At 49.8% G+C, this 18,129-nt stretch overlaps 1 protein-coding gene across 3 annotated transcripts in view; it reads left to right on the top strand.

Annotated features, from left to right (window-relative positions):
* KIF4A (kinesin family member 4A) overlaps positions 1-18,129 on the top strand; it is a 265,297-nt gene that overhangs the window by 224,908 nt on the left and 22,260 nt on the right. For all 3 annotated transcript variants that reach the window (XM_029607255.1, XM_029607254.1, XM_029607256.1), the window contains 2 exons: positions 4,068-4,238; positions 12,554-12,670. In XM_029607255.1, the coding sequence (XP_029463115.1) occupies positions 4,068-4,238; positions 12,554-12,670 (288 nt within the window). The remainder of the gene's footprint in view (positions 1-4,067; positions 4,239-12,553; positions 12,671-18,129) is intronic.

The following is an 18,129-nucleotide window of genomic DNA, read 5'->3' as shown; positions in this document are numbered from 1 at the left end:
GGCATATTTAAAACTAATCGGAGAAAGTTCTTTTTCACTCAACGCACAATTAAACTCTGGAATTTGTTGCCAGAGGATGTGGTGAGTGCAGTTAGTATAGCTGTGTTTAAAAAAAGGATTGGATAAGTTCTTGGAGGAGAAGTCCATTACCTGTTATTAATTAAGTTGACTTAGAAATTAGCCACTGCTATTACTAGCAATGGTAACATGGAATAAACTTAGTTTTTGGGTACTTGCCAGGTTCTTATGGCCTGGATTGGCCACTGTTATAGGATGCTGGGCTTGATGGACCCTTGGTCTGACCCAGTATGGCATGTTCTTCTTCTTCTTATCTGGACTCCTTGTCCTAGTGATGGTTTCTCTCAAATTTGGAACAGGTGTTATCATTCCAAACTCCCCCCACCCAAATTGTCCGTACCATGGATACGTCCAACCTGGGGTGGAGTGCTTATGTAGACGAGCTAAACACTCCACACTTGGTGGTCCGTCCAGGAAGCACTGTGTCAAATCAACTTCCTGGAGCTCTGGGCAATCAAGTATGCTTTATGGGCTTTCAGAGATCGGCTTTCCAACAAAGTTGGCCCGATCCAGAAAACCAAGTAGCAATGTAGTATGTCAATAAGCAGGTAGGCACGGGATCATTCTCCCTGTGTCAGCAAGCGGTCCAGATTTAATCCTGCGCTCTGTCCCACAGGATTGTACTCCAGGCCATGCATCTGGCTGGAATGGAGAGTGTGATAGCGGACAGGTTGAGTTGAGCCTTCAGACCCCACAAGTGGTCGCTGGAGCAGGGGGTCACGAATCGGATCTTCCATCTCTGGGGGAGCCCAGATGTGGACTTGTTCACGTCCCCCGGAACAGGAAGATGACTTTGTTTTGCTCCCTGTACAGCCTTAGATACCTTTGCTCGCCATTGGAGCAAGGGTTTTCTGTACGCATATCTTCTGCTTCCTCTAGTAACAAAGACTCTCCTGAAGCTACAAAGAGGTTTGGGGGACGATGATCCTCCCTGGCTAGGACAGGCATTGTTTCCATTCCTTTGGGAGTTGACCATCTGGGAACCGATCAGTCTGTGGACTTCCCCAGATCTCATCACCCAGGATCTGTGTAGGCTGCAGCATCCCAAACTCCAGGCCCTGTCACTCACAAAGGCTGACTGCAGCCACTGGATCTCTCTGAAGATGTCTTGGGTCCTTGTAACTTCTATAAAACCTTCCACGAGAAAGTCCTATGGGCTGAAGTGGAGGAAGTTTCCTTGTGGTGTCAGAAAAAGGCCCTAGTTCCTTTCTCCTGCCCCACACAAAAATTGCTTCTGCATCTGTTGGAGACTGGCCTGAAAACAAACTACATTAGAATTCACCTAAGTGCAATTGGAGCATACTACCAAGGTGTAGGCCAGAGCTTTCCAAACTTTTCATGTTGGTGACACACTTTTTAGACAAACATAATTTCGTGACACAGTAATTCAGTCTACCAGCAAACCAGAAGTTAAAGGTTAAACGAACAAAATGTATTTCAACAATTTATGTATGTTTCCTTAAATATATACATAAATAAAATGTTTCACAACACAACCTATCTCATAATAAATATTTGCAGGCTTCCACTTCCTCCATGCTGATCTCGAACATTGTGAGATCGGCATAGAGAAAGTGCTGCTCTTGCACATTCCCAAAGATTACATGTGCCAATCACTAAAAAGTAATTTTTTTTTTTTACCTTTGCTGTCTGATCTTAGTTTTCTAATCGGTTGGTCACAGGCTTTTTTTTCCACCTTTCCTTTCTTGTTTTTTTGCCAATTCCTTTTACAGGGTCTTTTTTTCTATTTCTTTTCTCTCCATCTGTCTTCCTTCAAACACACAATCAGGTTCTCATTCTCACACGCTATCTCACACATTCTCACACACACAGGCTCTCACTCACATGCAATCTCACACATCCACAGCTCTCACTCTCACATGCCTCTCTTTCATACATACATACATACTGTCTCTCTCGTGCACATGCTGTCTCACTCTCACACACACAGGCTCTCTCACTCCTATATGCTCTCTTGCTCAAGCACAGGCTCTCACTGGCACATGCTGTCCCTCTGCACGGGTTGCCGAAGGATGGGCTCTTCAGAGGCCCTGATCTTCCCTGGCCGTGACATGGGATCTTCAGCGGCCCTGCTATCGGGTTTCCTCCTCTTCTCGGGCTGCCGCGACGTGGGATCCGCAGCAGCCCTGCTATCGGGTTTCCTCCTCTTCTCGGTCCGTCGCGACGTGGGATCCGCAACGGCCCATTAATGCTGCTCTTCTTCTGTACGCAGCAGATGCTCCTCCTCCTTCCTGCCCACACGGCTCCGGCAACGTTTTTCTTCCAGGGCTGCACAGGCAGGAAGGAGGAGGAGTGAACGTGACCCTTTTCTTCGGGCCGTGGTGATGTAAGCTCCACCACTGCCCGCCGATCTTCCTGCTATAGTTCCCTGCTTCCGCCGGCCCTGTGGACCGGGCGACACACCTCCACACTACAGGCGACACACTAATGTGTCCCGACACACACTTTGGAAAGCTCTGGTGTAGGCGGTACACCCATCTCTGTATGCTTCATGCGAGGCCTGCTTCAGTTGAAGCCTCCCCTAGGGCCTCCCGTTATGTCTTGGGATCTCAGTGTGGTGTTAACTCAGCTGATGAAATCTCCTTTTGAGCCGCTGCATACCTGTGACCTGAAGTACCTGACCTGGGAGGCAGTCACTTCATTACAGAGGGCCAGCGAGCTCCAGGCCTTAGTGATTTATCCACCTTATACCAAGTTTTCTCATGACAGGGTGGTCTTGCGTATACACCCTAAGTTCCTGCCTAAGGTGATGACTGATTTCCATTTTAGCCAGTCAATCGTCCTGCCATCATTTTTTCCAAGGCCCCATTCGCACCAAGGCGAACAAACATTGCACAGTTTGGATTGCAAGAGAGCCTTAGCCTTCTTCCTGGAGCGGACAGAAGCCCATAGACAGTCCACCCAACTTTTTGGGGTTTTTTTTGGTAGGAATAGATTGGGAGTTGCCGTTGGCAAACAGACAATATCAAATTGACTAGCAGATTGCGTCTCCTTCTGTTATGCCCAGGTGGATCTGCATCTTGGGGGTCATGTCAAGGCTCATTCTGTCAGAGCCATGGCAATGCCAGTGGTCCTCTTGCAGGCAGTTCCCATGGAGGAGTTCTGAAGGCTGCGACGTGGCATTCTCTCCACACATTCACATTACACTGCTGTCTGGATAGGGATCGCTGACATGACAGGTTTGGCCAGTCTATCCTACAGAATCTCATTGAGGTTTAGAATCCAACGCTTGCTGCCTAAAGCACACAATATTTAGGTTCAGGCTGTCTCCCTCTGTTACCAACACCACCCGTTGTGTTGTGCCTGTTGGCACCTGGTTAGGTGTCTGTTGGTTCCCTTTTGTGTTGGGGAGCAGCTTGTAGCTAGGGATTCACCCATGTGTGAGGACTACCTTCCTGCTTGTCCTTGGTGAAAGCAGAGTTGCTTACCTATAACAGGTGTTCTCCTAAGACAGCCGTCCCTTCCCTCTCCCTTGCATCATCACTTTCTCTCTTCCACTACCTGTCCTCCCTGCCTTCCTGGCATCAACTTCTCCCCCCCCCCCCCCCCAAAAGTCCTGGAACAGCAGAAATCTAATCAGGCTTAGCTAAAGCTGCTGTTTCCTTCTCTGTTGGCTGCTCTCTGCAATTGGAACTGCAGGTCTGGCAAGATTACAGGGCTCTGTACAGTTTCTATTGCAGAGAGAAAAGCAGGAACAGCTGCAGATAAGCACTACTCTGACACCCCTGCTGGCAAGAGGACATCCTGCAGTTCAGGTGATAAATAGAAAATGAAGACCGCAGCTGTGGCATACCCGCACTTCAGCCAATGGACACCAATTGGGAAATGCTGGGATAGTGGCAGGCAAAATAAAAAAAAAAAAAAAAAGTGTACCTATGATCCACATCCTTACATGGTCTGTCCTGAGTAGGGTAAAGCTGTTACACCCAGATCCCATATTGTTTGCTCTTTTCTTTTTGTTTGTTTAGTTGATTTCTTCCAAAGTGCAAAACAGTAAGTGGGAGAGTGACCTGAAGCAAAGTAATGCTCGTTGCGCCGACTTGCAGAAAACCCTCTTCGAGGATCGGAGTCAGATGGCTGAGCTGGAGACGGAGCATCAATGTCAGCTCATGCAGATAGAGCAGCAGCATGAGGAGAAGGTATAAATCCAAGAGCTTGCCAAAACAAAGGTGAAAATAAGACCCTGAGCTACTCTTCTGAGAAAAGGTTGATGCCAGGCACTGGCCACCTTCCAAGCACCTCTGTCTAGGCTTAGAAATCCTTCTTAAAGGGGCTAGCCTGAGAGGCTTAGTGTAAATGAACAGATTGCTTTGAACTAGGGAAGCTGGGGTTCAAATCTTCCTGCTGTTCCTTGTGACTTTGAAGAAGTCACTTCATCCTCCATTGTAAGCCCTCTGTAGATAGGGAATATCTACAGAACCTGAATGAAGTATCTGAAAAGTAGAATATAAATCAATTAAAAAGTGCTGTGCACTGCTATGCAGAGGGCGAGAATTAGATTCCTGGGCAGGTCTTCTATTGCTTGGGCTGGCTGAAGATGCTGCAGAGGTGGCACTTGCAGCCATTGGGAGTCTCCATCATTTCTCTGTGGAACTAAGTCTGGCCACTGGGTGTCACTTGAGTTCCAGATGGGAGTCCTAGGCTTGTGCTGCAATAATTGGGCTGAATTGGGAAGGCTGAATAAAAATGGGGGAAACAGGTGGTTGTGAATGAAGGCTCATGGTGCCATAACTAAGAGGCTGGTTCCAGTTTTCAAGCTGGAAGGCAAATAGAGCAGGAGACCGCTGGCTAAATAATGCTAAATAGCTCAGGCACTGAGTCAAAGCTATTGTTTTCCCTTCCCTCCACCCTTAATTATCCTCTTTGTAGTGACTGGCACCATCAGGAAGGGATAGGGGGATCTCCATGCTCTCTTTTGTCACTTTGCAAAGAAATACTCAATGTTTGTAAAATGTTTTCAAATTCTTGATCTGAATCTAGAGCTGTGCTCATTACTTCCCAGTCCCTGTAACTTGAATGCTCTCCATCACCTTTAAATCTAAAAATTGTTTATAGATTGCAACAATTAGAAGTTAACCTTTCACATTCCATTATGCTTGTTGAGGATTATCACTAGTGGTCTCGGACACTGAGCTTTGTCCAGTTTAAACCGCTCATGTTCCTGCCGTACAAGAGGAATATGGTCAGACAGGTGGCAGATGCCTCTGGACGTGCAGAATGACTGTCGTGGACCATGTAAGGTCTTGGAGCATCTTGGTTGACATTAATCTAAGTATTAGCATTCCAAGCCAATCCAGGTCAAGTGTTCATTTACCTGAGGGAATGATTCAAACTTTAGAAAGTAATCCTCCTGCAGTGTGGAATATAGTTGTGTGCCTAAAGTTCTGAAAGGATGCAAGAGGACTAGAAAAGAACAGAGTTCAGTTTGGCGAAGTTGCCTTAAGAGGAAAAACTGTTCTCCGTGGACAAGAGAATAATGCAGCTTATCCCTCCGACCAGTCCAGAAGATTTCTTTCCCCTAACAGCAGATGAATGCAGATAATTAAGATTTACTGTAATAATCTACTTAAGGCACGGTGCGACCTGCAGTCACTCAGTATTTCTCTATCTTCAGCAGATGGTAGAGGTGCCTAAACCTGCAGCTGGAATTCTAGTGGCAAAATTGCTCCTGGGGTGGCTAGGTCCATCCTGGTCGAGTAGGGAAGAGCTGAGGGATTAATGACCCGTGGCTTAGCTTCCATTTAGTGGGAGAGGTCTGAAAGCCAGTGGTGCTGGCTCCCTCTTTTATCTGCTTCTGTTGATTCCCTTCAAGATGATTAGAAGACTGCAGCAGGGAAGTATATTACTTTTATTTCTTTATGCTGCTTGAAGTTAAAAAAAATAATAAAAAATTGGAGCAGTAGTGCAGCGTTCAATTGGACAAGAGAAGGAAAATAGTGGGAGGCATATATGCCTAGTGACTGCAGTGCAAAGGGTCAGTAATTCCATTTTTGCACAGAATAAGGAGAGGGGAAATGGTCGCACGCTTTCATTCTAGCCATGTAGCTCCTTCAAATGGTGGTTCCCACACAGCACAGGAAGAAATGTCTGACCTGCAGGGGTAAGCATGGGACTGTTGCAAACGTTTGGTCTATGCTGTACCTGTACCAGAGGGGAAGGCTATTTGGGGGACGTCCTCCATGGGGGCGGGGCAGGGGGGGGTAGAGGACGTGTGCAGGTAGGAATAAGGCTATAAGGCCAGAATAGGATCTTGGGGATGGGAGGGGCAGGAAATTAGTGTTTAGTTTTTATCTTTCTCCCTGCAGTGAGGGAGAAGCAGAGTTTCCTGTTAGCTCTGTGGGGGGTGTAATGGTAGCAAGGCTGTGGTAAGTTCAGGGACTGAAGACTTGCTAAAGGAATTCCCCCTAAGACACTTTCTTCCTGGAGTTTGTAGTCCTCATGCATAAAGCCATTTAATCAGAAATGGGACTGCTTCAAGCAGTAAGATAGCAGGTGCCCCCATAGCAGCAGGCTCTGTTCCATGATGGCACAAAAGAGCCAGATTGTATACAGAGCAGGGGAACACAGCTTCGGTCTGAGGGTCCCTCCAGGATCTCAGGATATTCTCAGAGGGTGAGACTGTCTGGAGGAAGGTGAAATCCCTGTAGCAGAGGGAGATGACCCTCATGTAATCCATTTATTTGAGAAGAGCTGTCAGCCATGACTTCTCAGGCTCTAGCAGACCTGGGGATAAAGGAAAAGAAAGCAGATCCAAAATAGGATCCTCATCCTCTGGAATTGGAAGGTCTTAGAGCTCCTGCTAAGACCTTTCCCTTTCATAGGACAGTTAAAGCTTTAAAGCTCTGGTTTCATAAGTGGGGCACTCTGGAAGCTGGGTTAAAGGTTGGAAGCGCCATAGCAAAGCTCTTTCCCCTTCTAGATGAGATGTTGGAGCATGAAATTACCTAAAGTGGATGCCTTAGTATCAGAAGTTGCAAAGAAAATTCCTGTGGAAGCTAGTGTGGCTCTAAGGATGCCCAGGATAGAAAATTATCTCAAGTGGAACTTTGAAGTACTAGCCTTAGCCCTAGGGGCAGCAGTCTTTAGCAGCTATATGATTAGAGCATGTTTACGCTGTGTACAACAGGTTCCGGTTGGTGATACTGAAGATAGTATGTCCAAGAAGGAGGCGGAGAGGCTGGAAGCAGGTCTTTCCTTGACACTTTATATGATGTCATTCAGACCTCAGCTAGGTGTATGCTAGTGTCTGTCTGCTAGATGGTGGTTATAGTTAAGCAATTGGATAGCAGATGTGGCCAAAGTCACAACTTGGCAACAGTTGTCTTCGGGAAGGACCTTGAGAAGCTAGTGAAGCACTTGGAATTCAAAATCCCACAAGTTGCTGGAGGATAAGCTTAAACTGACTTGTAAGGGGTTGCCAAACAGGACAAAGTTTAGAAACTATTCCATCGACCTGGGAAGGGCTCCTCTTCCCAGAGACAGTTAAGCAACAGGTCAGTCCTTTGAGGCGAGCTGTAGATGTGTGAGAGCACAATCGCCAGCTTGGGGGGGGAGTTGAGAATTCCCAAGAAGATCCAGGAGGCGCACTCTCCTTCTCCTCAAATTGGAGGAAGGTTGTCCCAGTTTTATGGAGACTGGCCCAAATTACGACAGATCAGTGGGTCCCGGACATTATAATAGACTGTGCTTTAGAATTTGCTCACCCAGTGGTTGATGCTTTCAAGGTGTTATTCCCAAAGAAAGAAGGAAAGTGTGCAGGCCACTTTCTCGGCATCGCCAACTGGCAGGGTTGGTCCCTGTGCCAAAAGGAGAATGGGGTCTTGATCGCTATTCAATGTATTTTGTGATACCAAAAGGGGGCTCTTTTTTGCCTATCATATTTGAAGAAGGTATCCCATTTCCGCATGGAGGTGTTTCCTTGCATGATTGCGATGGTAAGGAATGGAGAGTGTTTGGTGCCCCTCGATTTTGTGATGGCTTGTTTGCATATCCTGATCAGGAAGAAACATCAAAGGTTCCTCATATTTACAGTGCTGGGGAGTCTCTTCTGGTTTCAGCCACTTTCATTTGGTTTAGTGATTGTACCTCAAACTCTTTACCAAGGTAATGGTGGTCACAGCAGCTCTCTGAAGGGAATGAATTGTTGTTCGTTCATATCTAGACTAGTTCGAGTAAAGTCTGAGGCAGAATGCCGAATCTGCAAGACTAGGGTGATTCAGCTATTGCAGTATCTTGGTTTGGTAGTCAGTTTCCAAGATCAACCTATGCCCTACCCAGATCTTGGAGTATTTGGGTGCTCATTTTCTGACTTGAGGGAAAGATGTTTCTCGGATAATGAGGCTTCAAGATTAGATCTTCCAGAGGAAACAGATCAGTCAAGCCTGGTGGCTGTTGACACAGTTCATCCTGGGAGAATGAAGTTGGAGATTGTGGATTAGAGAGTAGTGACCACGACTTCTAGTTTGGCTGGTTGTGAAGCTTTGTGCCAGGTACACATTTTGATTCTGATTGTAAGCTGCTCAAATGCCTCTATCTTATTGTAATCCATCTTGAGACCAACTATGGGGAAAAGCGGAATATCAAATACCCATAAATACCACGCACAAGAGCATTGTAGTCCGTCAGAAGCAGCATGATTCATCAGTTTGGAAATGTGATCAGAAGAGCTTTGGAATTTCTTCCATTAGTCAATTGAAGAGCAATGAATGTGCTTAGACAATGTTACCATAGTAGCTTACAAAAACAGGCAACGTGGAAGCAAAAGCCAAGCCGTGCCCTTGGAGCTGACCCTCCTCTTCAAGCGGGCAGAGGAGCATCTGGTTTCTCTGGAATCACCTATCTCCAGGGTGGAGAAATATGCAGGCAGATTACCTGCTTCACGGGAAGAGGATTCTCTGCCTGTTCTAGCCCCAGTGAGGGAAGACCTCACTGGGGGAACTGATGATTTCACCCCAGTCAACTCTCCAGTGGGGGAGGGGGACCTGGAGGGGTTTTCCCCAGAATGTGTCCTCCGTATGCACCAGGCTTTCCTAGCAAGAAAACGCTCGGTAGTAAAGCAGCCCGGTCTCCTGGGGCAGGTGCAGACCCGCATGAGAAGAGAGGTCTGGGTGCGGACCCTAGTCGGCACCTCCTTGATCAGGCTCACCCCACGGGATTCTCCCCAGGGTACACAAGATCCGATCCCAGGGTCTGGGGCAATGCCGGCTTCTGGAGTAGTAGGGGCGGCAGACCTGGATCCGCAGCCAGATCTGGCTGATGTGGATACTGGTGATCCGGATGAGCCCGATGACCCCCCCCCCCCTGTGGAGGGGGATGACCCCAGCGTGGTGCGTTTGTTCAAGCGGTATGACTTAAGACCCCTTATTCCCCAGTCCTTGAAGTTCTGGGACTTAATGTTTCTCGAGAAGAGTCTGACAACGAGAGCAACAATCCAGACCTCAATGGCATTAGGGGGTCCCACAACATCTTTTCCTCTGCCTAAGAAGGTTTGCAAACTAGTGACCCGGGAGTGGGAGACTCCGGATTCCGGCTTGAAAGTGGGCAGAGCTATGGCGAAACTGTACCAATTATCTGTGTTGGGTTTACTGAAGATTCCAAAGGTGGACGCCGCGGTCTCGACATTAAGAACATAAGAAAATTCCATACTGGGTCAGACCAAGGGTCCATCAAGCCCAGCATCCTGTTTCCAACAGTGGCCAATCCAGGCCATAAGAACCTGGCAAGTACCCAAAAACTGTCTATTCCATGTAACCATTGCTAATGGCAGTGGCTATTCTCTAAGTGAACTTAATAGCAGGTAATGGACTTCTCCTCCAAGAACTTATCCAATCCTTTTCACGGAAAAGACCACTATCCTGGTTGCTGGGGCAGCTGCCCTTAAGGATATGCAGGACTGCAAGCTGGAGATCCAGTTGAAGCGAGCATTTGAGGTTGCTGCGCTCAGCCTTTGGGCAGCGATTTGCGCTAGCCTCATGCAGAGCGCCTGTCTGTGTTGGGTCCAGGAGTCGGCTGGTACGAGCGACAGTGGGGCTCTGCAGCCCGCCTGCCTAGAAGCAGGCATCACTTATGTTGCAGATGCTTTGTATGATCTGGTGAGGACCTCGGCGAGAGGTATGGGTGGTCCTTGGTGTCAGCACGGCATCTCCTCTGGCTACGAAATTGGGTAGCGGATTTGTCCTCCAAGTCCTAGCTTTGTAATCTACCCTTTAAGGGCAAGCTCTTGTTTGGGGAGGATCTGGATCAGCTGGTAAAGCTGCTTGCCGAATCAAAGGGCAATGGGTTGCCGGAAGATAAAAGATCTAAGAAAGTCTTCCCTCCTCGAGCTAGGTTTCGGGACTCTTGCTGCTTGAGGGGATACTCCATACCTCCTGCCTCGGGGCGACAGCAGTCCTTTCGAGGGGGTTGCCGGCACGGAAGAGATTCAGGACATATTGGTGCAGGAAGTAATAATTAAAAAAAAAAAAAAAACCCCCAATGAAGCCATGAGCACCCATTCTGTCGTCGAAGCTGTCTGAGGCAGATTATCCAACTTTTACACGGAATGGGCAAGAATTACATCAGACCGCTGGGTCTTAGAAGTGATCAAAGACTGGTATGCTCTGGAGTTCTCTTGCCCAGTCCGGGAGGTTTTTGTGGCGTCCAGAGTGGCCTCAAGTGTCAAGCAAGAGGCGGTCCAGGTGACTACAACGACTTCTCGAGCTCAAAGCTATTATCCCAGTTCCGAAGGCTCAACAGGGATGAGGTCGGTACTCCGTGTACTTTGTGGTCCCCAAGGAGGGCACTTTTTGGCCCATCTTCGATCTGCAGAAGGTGAATCGTTTCCTTTGGGTTCCTCGCTTTCGTATGGAAACCCTGAGAACAGTGATGGCCATGGTTTGAAAAGGAGGATTTCTCGCTTCTCTGGACCTCACGGAGGCATATTTACACATTCCGATCCAGCTGAATCACCAGAGGTTTCTGCGATTCAAGGTCTTGGGACGACATGTCCAATTTCGAGCCCAACAGCTCCTCGCATCTTCACGATGGTGGTGGCGGCCTTCCTTCTTCAGGAGGGAATCTTGGTCCACCTGTACCTGGACGACTGGTTGATTCGCGCAAAGTCTCGGGAGGACTGCAAGAGATCAGTGCACATAGTGATCACATTGTGATCCCTAGGTTGGGTAATCAATGTGCAGAAGAGTCACTTGGAACCCACTCAGAAGTTGATTTATCTTGGAGCACAATTCGATACCTTGCAGGGCAAAGTGTTTCTAGCGGCAGACCGAATAGGGAAGTTGCAGGAACAAATACATTCCCTTCTTCGAAGGAACATTCCCATAGTGTGGCATCTTCAGGTCTTGGGCTCCATGGCTTCAACTTTGGACTTGGTTCCTTGGGCATTCGCTCACTTAAGACCTTTACAGTGTGCGCTTTTGTCTCGCTGGAGCCCGGTGTCAGAGCAATTCCATCTACCAATGCCTCTACTTCCCGAATCCAGAGCCAGTCTGTCATAGTGGCTGTCACTGGACAATCTGGAACAGGGGGGTGGATTTGGACACTCCGAATTGGCTGATAATCTCCACCGATGCCAGCCTCTGAGGTTGGGGGGGCGGTGAATGCAGACAGGTCCGCCCAATGGTTCTGGTCGGCGATGGAAAGATCCTGGTCCATAAACCAGCTCGAGACCAGGGCTGTACATCTGGCCCTGTGGGCGTTTCTTCCCTGGATCCAGGGCATAATGGTGCGTGTCTTCTCGGACAATGTGACAACGGTGGCATACATCAACCGGGAAGGTGGGACTCAAGTCCCACCGTAGCACTGGAGGCATGTCTTCTGTTCACCTGTTCGTCCTATTTAGGCACTTGAAGGAAATGGAGAGGCCGTGCTATTTTTCCAGAGTTGTCCTCTTTTATTGACAGAACAGTCGTGTTTTTCCGAGCTCCTCGGGTACTGTTCCTATTTGGGGGTCTCATGAGCCAGTTTAAGGTTGCTAGGTTACTGTATATAGTTTGGGTTTTTTGAGTCCATTCTGCTTTGACATTAAGTAATACTACCAGACTGTAGGTGGCACCATCCTAGATAAGGCGGAATTTTGTGGGTAAACTTCTGTCTCCATCTGCTGGGGGGGGGGGGCAAAACCTAGGCGTCTGGACTGATCCATGATACTACAGAAACGAAAATTCAGGTAAGAAACTAATTTTCCTTTAGATGGTTTTGAGACCATGAAGGCAATGCTTGTTCTGTGCCATGTATGTGGGGATGCAGTCTCCTGGGGCATACTAAGTTGCTGGAGGCATGGAATAACTGCATGGGATGGCAGTTACATTAAACACCTTACTAGACAGGCTGGATGGATCATTTTGGTCTTTATTTGCTGTCATTTACTCTGCCATAGTGATCTTAGTATTTCATCTGACCTACTGTGTAATAGAAATATTTCTGGTTTTGTTTTTTGGTTTTTTTTTTTTTTTTCAAGATTCTGTTCCTGCTGAGCCAGTTAAAACAGCAGCAATCTGTGAGCACAGAAGAGCAGATCTGCAAAGAAAGACAGACTGAGCAGGAAAAACAAGTGCTTGAGCGCTTAAAGTTCCAGGTGCGTCTGGAGATTGTTCCCTTCACATGTACTTCAGTATTTGCATATTAGCAGGATTTGCAACAGACCGTGTAAAGCTTCAACACTGATCTCTAGGAAGAGCATACATGTACAAATTCACAAAAGCAGAGAACATTGAAAGCATGTAGAAAGGTATAGCAGAGTATTGCTTTTGTTCTTTCTCTCAGGTCTGATTATCAGTGGTGACATGGAAGGATGTTCTCACTTCTGCCTCATTTCTGATTCTCTGACACTCATTTTATACAGAGAGATTTCAGCAGCCTTTTGGTTTCTACACAGCTCGAGTGAGAGTTCCATTTTACTTGGACAGTTTTTTTTCCAAATGTGTCTCTGTAAATTAATTGTAAGGCCGCTTGATTGTACATTTCCTAGCGTGTAGCAGATGGACTCAGGACCAATGGGTATAGTGTACTCCTGTTAGCAGTTGGCGACGGATCAGATTTCAATCTGACGTCAGCCCCTAGTACATATACCCCTGCAGGAAGTGCAGCTCTTAGTATTTTCCATCTCCATAGCAGTTAGGGACTATCTGCGCACACTCAAGCGTTAGATCAAATTTAAAGAAGAAAAACCCAAAATTGAAAGAAGAAAACCTACCTGAAGACGAGCCCCGCTCTCCTGCGGTGATACCCTCGGGTCCCTCCCCCCAGTTGAGATTCCCGAGCTGATTTCCGTGGTCCCTCGGAGGTGATCCTCGGTCCGGCAGCCGAATCGCGGCAAGGACCTAGCCCCCGATCCTTTGGGCACGGCTGAGAGGCAGCAGGTGCACCCTCGAGCGCGGCGGTGAAGGTATTTGCCCTCTCCCCCCGTAGCCGGAGACCGCCCGGGACGAAACCGGGAAGCGCCGAAGACAAGGTAAGGTAGAAATCTTCTACTCTAATCCGGTCTCCGAGGGTCGAGGACGAGCACAGGTCACCGACCGGGACCAGTGCCACCTGGTTGATCCGCCCTAGCAGGGCCAGGCCCCAACTATTCCAAGACTCAGAGCGCACATCCCTGAGCCAGGCGCACAAAGCACTTGTGCGCATAGACTTAGGCACACATAAATCCTTGCACGCATAACTTGTGTGCACATAGCTGAGCGCATATCTACGGCAGAGCCGCGCACACAACTTACACGCTCAACATAAGCGCACCGGAGCGCATAAGATTTACGCGCAGTCAACCATGGCACCCCCAGGAACAGAAATTAAAGCGCAAGGCCTCTGCCCGGCATGCCACATCAGAGCCGCACAAAGCGAGGAGGCCGATGCCCTGTGCACGCAGTACAAGGAGGCCCTGGGAGATCCAGCTCAGGGCCAGTCCCACCCAGGGCAGAGTTCCAGCTCCTCAGGGGGCACCCCAGACCTAGCCAGGGGCCCCCCCCCCCCACAGACGGGACCCCCAAGGAACCAATGCTTCTCAGCTTTGACCCGGTGTCCATATCATGGGTGGAGTTTTTCAAGGGGATTCACGCCTTTGTTCAAATGCAAACTGAACCTCTGGCTGGCCAACCACATGCTCCACCGGAGGACCCACATGCTCCAGGCCCCTCAAGACCTAGGCACAGGCTCTCATTACCCAGAAGACCCGCCTATGGGGACTCGGACACCTCTGAGGAAGAAGCTGAACCCCTAGAAGAAGGGGAGCTCCCCCCGGGGACAGAGCCGCACCGAACCATGAGACGCTTCTTCACAAAGGTCGAGCTCCCGGACCTGGTCAATCAATGTCTGACGGAGCTCGCTATCCCGGGCCCAGGTACTTCAGGGGAACCGAAACTGAACCCCCTGCTGGAGGGTCTTCAACAGACTTTTCTCTATTTCCCCCTGTTACAAGCAGCGCAGCAGTTGATTGACCTGGAATGGAACGCTCCGGAATCCGCATTCAAAGGGGGACGAGCCTTGGCGGCCCTGTACCCCCTGGACCCAGCAACCAAAGATCTTCTTGCATGCCCAAAAGTGGATGCTATGGTCTGTGCGGTCTCTAGGCGCACCACTATCCCAGTGGAGGGGAGGAGCTATGCACATGACCGACGTCTGGAGTCCATCCTCAATCATTTGACGTCGCCGCTATGACTCTACAAATTGCGGCCTGCTGTACCGTGGTGACACGTGCCTGCCTATCACAAACTAGGAACAACACCCCAGGAGAAGACATGGAACCAGCAATATCATTCCTAGCGGACGCTGCCTCCAACCTAGTGCGCACAGCGGCCAGAGGAGTGTCCTCTGCGGTGGCTGCCAGGAGACAACTCTGGCTCTGAAGCTGGTCGGCCGAAGCATCTTCCAAAACGTGCCTCACAAGGATGCCCTTCAAAGGATCCCTCCTGTTCGGCAGCGAACTAGAGAAACTGGCCGACAAATGGGGCGAGTCCCCATTGTCTTATCTTCCGGTAGTTGCAACAAAGAGAAATCAGCGTTCCTTCCTCAGGTCCTCCAGGGGCAGAGGTTCAATCCTTACAGGCTTCAATCCTACGGGCAGGAACCAGTCCTTTCGGACCAAGCACAACAAAAGGGGAGCCAGCTCGGGTACGGGCCCCAGCCGTACTCCACAATGAGATTCAGCCGACCCATCCAAGGGAAGAAGTCATAGGGGGCAGATTAGCCCTATTCTACCACAGATGGGTCGAACCTCGGACAAGTGGGTCCTAGCCATCATTCGGTAGGGGTTACTACCTGGATTTCCTACGAACCCCTCCGGACAAGTACGTGGAGTCCCCCTGCCACGACCTCTCCAAGAGGGCGGTGGTGGAAGCTACACTGTCCAGACTACTGGCACTCGAGGCCATAACCCCCAGTACCTCCACAGGAAATAAATACTGGCCATTATTCCATTTATTTTATCGTTCCCAAGAAAGAGGGAACATTCAGGCCCATCCTGGATCTCAAGTCTGTCAACCGCCACCTCAGGATGCCTCGCTTCCACATGGAAACACTACGATCCATTATAAGGGCGATACAACCAGGAGAGTTTCTCACATCCCTGGATGTTTCGGAGGCCTATCTGCACATCCCCATTCATCAGGAACATCAGCGCTACCTACGCTTCAAAGTCCTGAACCGTCATTACCAGTTCCGGGCACTACCCTTCGGGTTAGCCACAGCACCCCGGACGTTCACCAAGGTAATAGTGGTGGTGGCGGCAACACTGAGGAAGGAAGGAATCCTTGTTCACCCCTACCTGGACGATTGGCTGATCAGAGCAAAGTCACCGGAGGAAAGCTGCCAAGCAACCAGCAGAGTCAGAACTCTACTGGAAAGTCTAGGATGGGTAGTCAACACAAACAAAAGCTCCCTTCAGCCCTCACAGTCGCTGGAGTACCTAGGAGTCCGATTCGACGACAAGGTCAGCCTGAACCCCCCCCCCCACAAGGAGATCAAAATTGTGGAACCGGCTACAAACCTTGCTGGATGACCCTCGTCCCACAGCATGGGATTACCTGCAAGCCCTCGGGCTGATGGCATCCACACTGGAAGTTGTGCCATAGGCGTGAGCCCATATGAGACCCCTACAGCGCTCACTCCTATCACGGTGGAGCCCACAGTCCCAGAACTACACCGTACGTCTATCACTCCCAGGCAGAGTTCGGACCCAGCTACAGTGGTGGCTGCAGGCCAGCCACATGAGCCGGGGATCAAGTCTCTCCTCTCCAACCTGGACTCTACTCACCACACATGCCAGTCTACGAGGATGGGGAGCACACTGCGAGGAGCTAACCGCCCAAGGGCAGTGGAACGCAGAAGAGGCGGGATGGAACATCAACCGCCTAGAAGCACGAGCAGTCAGACTAGCCTGTATGTGGCTCGCCCACAGACTTCGAAACAAAGCTGTCAGAGTAATGTCGGACAATGCCACGACAGTGGCCTACATCAACCAGCAGGGGGGAACCAGTAGCCAACAGGTGTCCCTAGAAATAGACCCCCTGATGGCGTGGGCGGAAGCAAACCTCCAGGAGATCTCCGCCGTCCACATCGCCGGAAAAGACATCACGGCAGACTTCCTCAGCAGGGAAAGTCTAGACCCAGGAGAATGGAGGCTGTCACCCACAGCCTTCAACATAATAGTGGCTTGGTGGGGGACACCTGACATGGACCTTCTGGCAAACGGATCCAATGCCAAAGTATCCAGATAACTTCAGCCACAGGCGGGAACCACAGTCCCAAGGGATCGATGCCCTGGCCCCCAGGGACCCTATTATATGCCTTCCCACCGTGGCCCCTACTGGGTGCAATCATTCACAAAATACACCTACACAAGGGACTAGTTCTTCTGGTGGCTCCGGACTGGTCAAGAAGACCCTGGTATTCAGACATGAGAAGACTGCTGGCAGGGAATCCCCTACCCCTGCCCCCATACAGGGACCTGCTACAACAAGGTCCGATCCTCCATGAGGACCCAGCTCAATTCTCTCTTACGGTCTGGCCATTGAGAGGGCTCACCTGAGAGAGCGGGTACTCAGGGGCGGTAATAGACACCCTCCTACGAGCACGCAAGTTCTCCACATCACTAATGTACATAAGGATCTGGAGAGTATTTGAAGCCTGGTGCGAAGACCACAACATCAAACCACGCTCATTCACTATCCCCGTGATCTTGGAATTCTTACAGAACGGACTACAGAAGGGCCTGTCCCTCAACTCCATCAAGGTAAAGGTGGCAGCCCTGTCATGCTACGGCTCCAAGAGCGAGAGAGACAGCATAGCCTCTCACCTTGACGTGTGACGCTTCCTGAAAGGAGTCAAACACATTCGCCCACCACTAAAGTGGCCGGTACCTCTGGAATCTCAATCTTGTTTTGGACTTCCTAGCGGGAACCGCCTTCAGACCCCTACGAGGTCTGTCCCTTTGCCTGTTAACGTTGAAGACTATGTTTCTGCTGGCGGTGTGTTCAGCCCGCCACATATCAGAACTACAAGAACTGTCCTGCCGTGAGCCGGTCCTCAGGTTCACCCCAGGGTCCATCCAACTACGCACAGTCCTCGCCAAACTACGCACAGTCCTCCCCAAAGTGGTCTCTCACTTCCACCTTAACCAGACCATCTCGCTACCAACAACGGATGCCCGGAAGAATTTGGAAGAAGCCCGTAGTCTCCGCCACCTCAACATCGGCAGACTCCTATCCAAATACCTAGCATTGTCCGAGCCCGTACGAAAAATGGACCACCTTTTCATCCTTCACAGCAGAAAGAAACAAGGGGAAGCCGCCTCACGGGCAACCATCGCCCGCTGGATCAAGGAAGTCATCAAGGCGGCCTACGTAGAAGCTGGCAAGCCACCACCTCTACAGGTCAAGGCCCATTCTACCAGAGCCCGGGCAGTATCATGGGCAGAAACTAGAATGCTGTCACCTGCCGAGAACTGCAGGGCAGCTACATGGTCCTCCATCCATACCTTCTCCAGATTCTACCGTCTGGATGTTCAGGCTCGGGAGGACACAGCATTTGCAAGGGCAATACTAA

The sequence above is a fragment of the Rhinatrema bivittatum genome, chromosome 6 (genome assembly GCF_901001135.1).
Source record: "Rhinatrema bivittatum chromosome 6, aRhiBiv1.1, whole genome shotgun sequence".
In the NCBI taxonomy this organism is placed as follows: domain Eukaryota; kingdom Metazoa; phylum Chordata; class Amphibia; order Gymnophiona; family Rhinatrematidae; genus Rhinatrema; species Rhinatrema bivittatum.
Note: the sequence above shows the minus strand (reverse complement) of the source record. Positions and strands in the feature narration are given on the sequence as shown.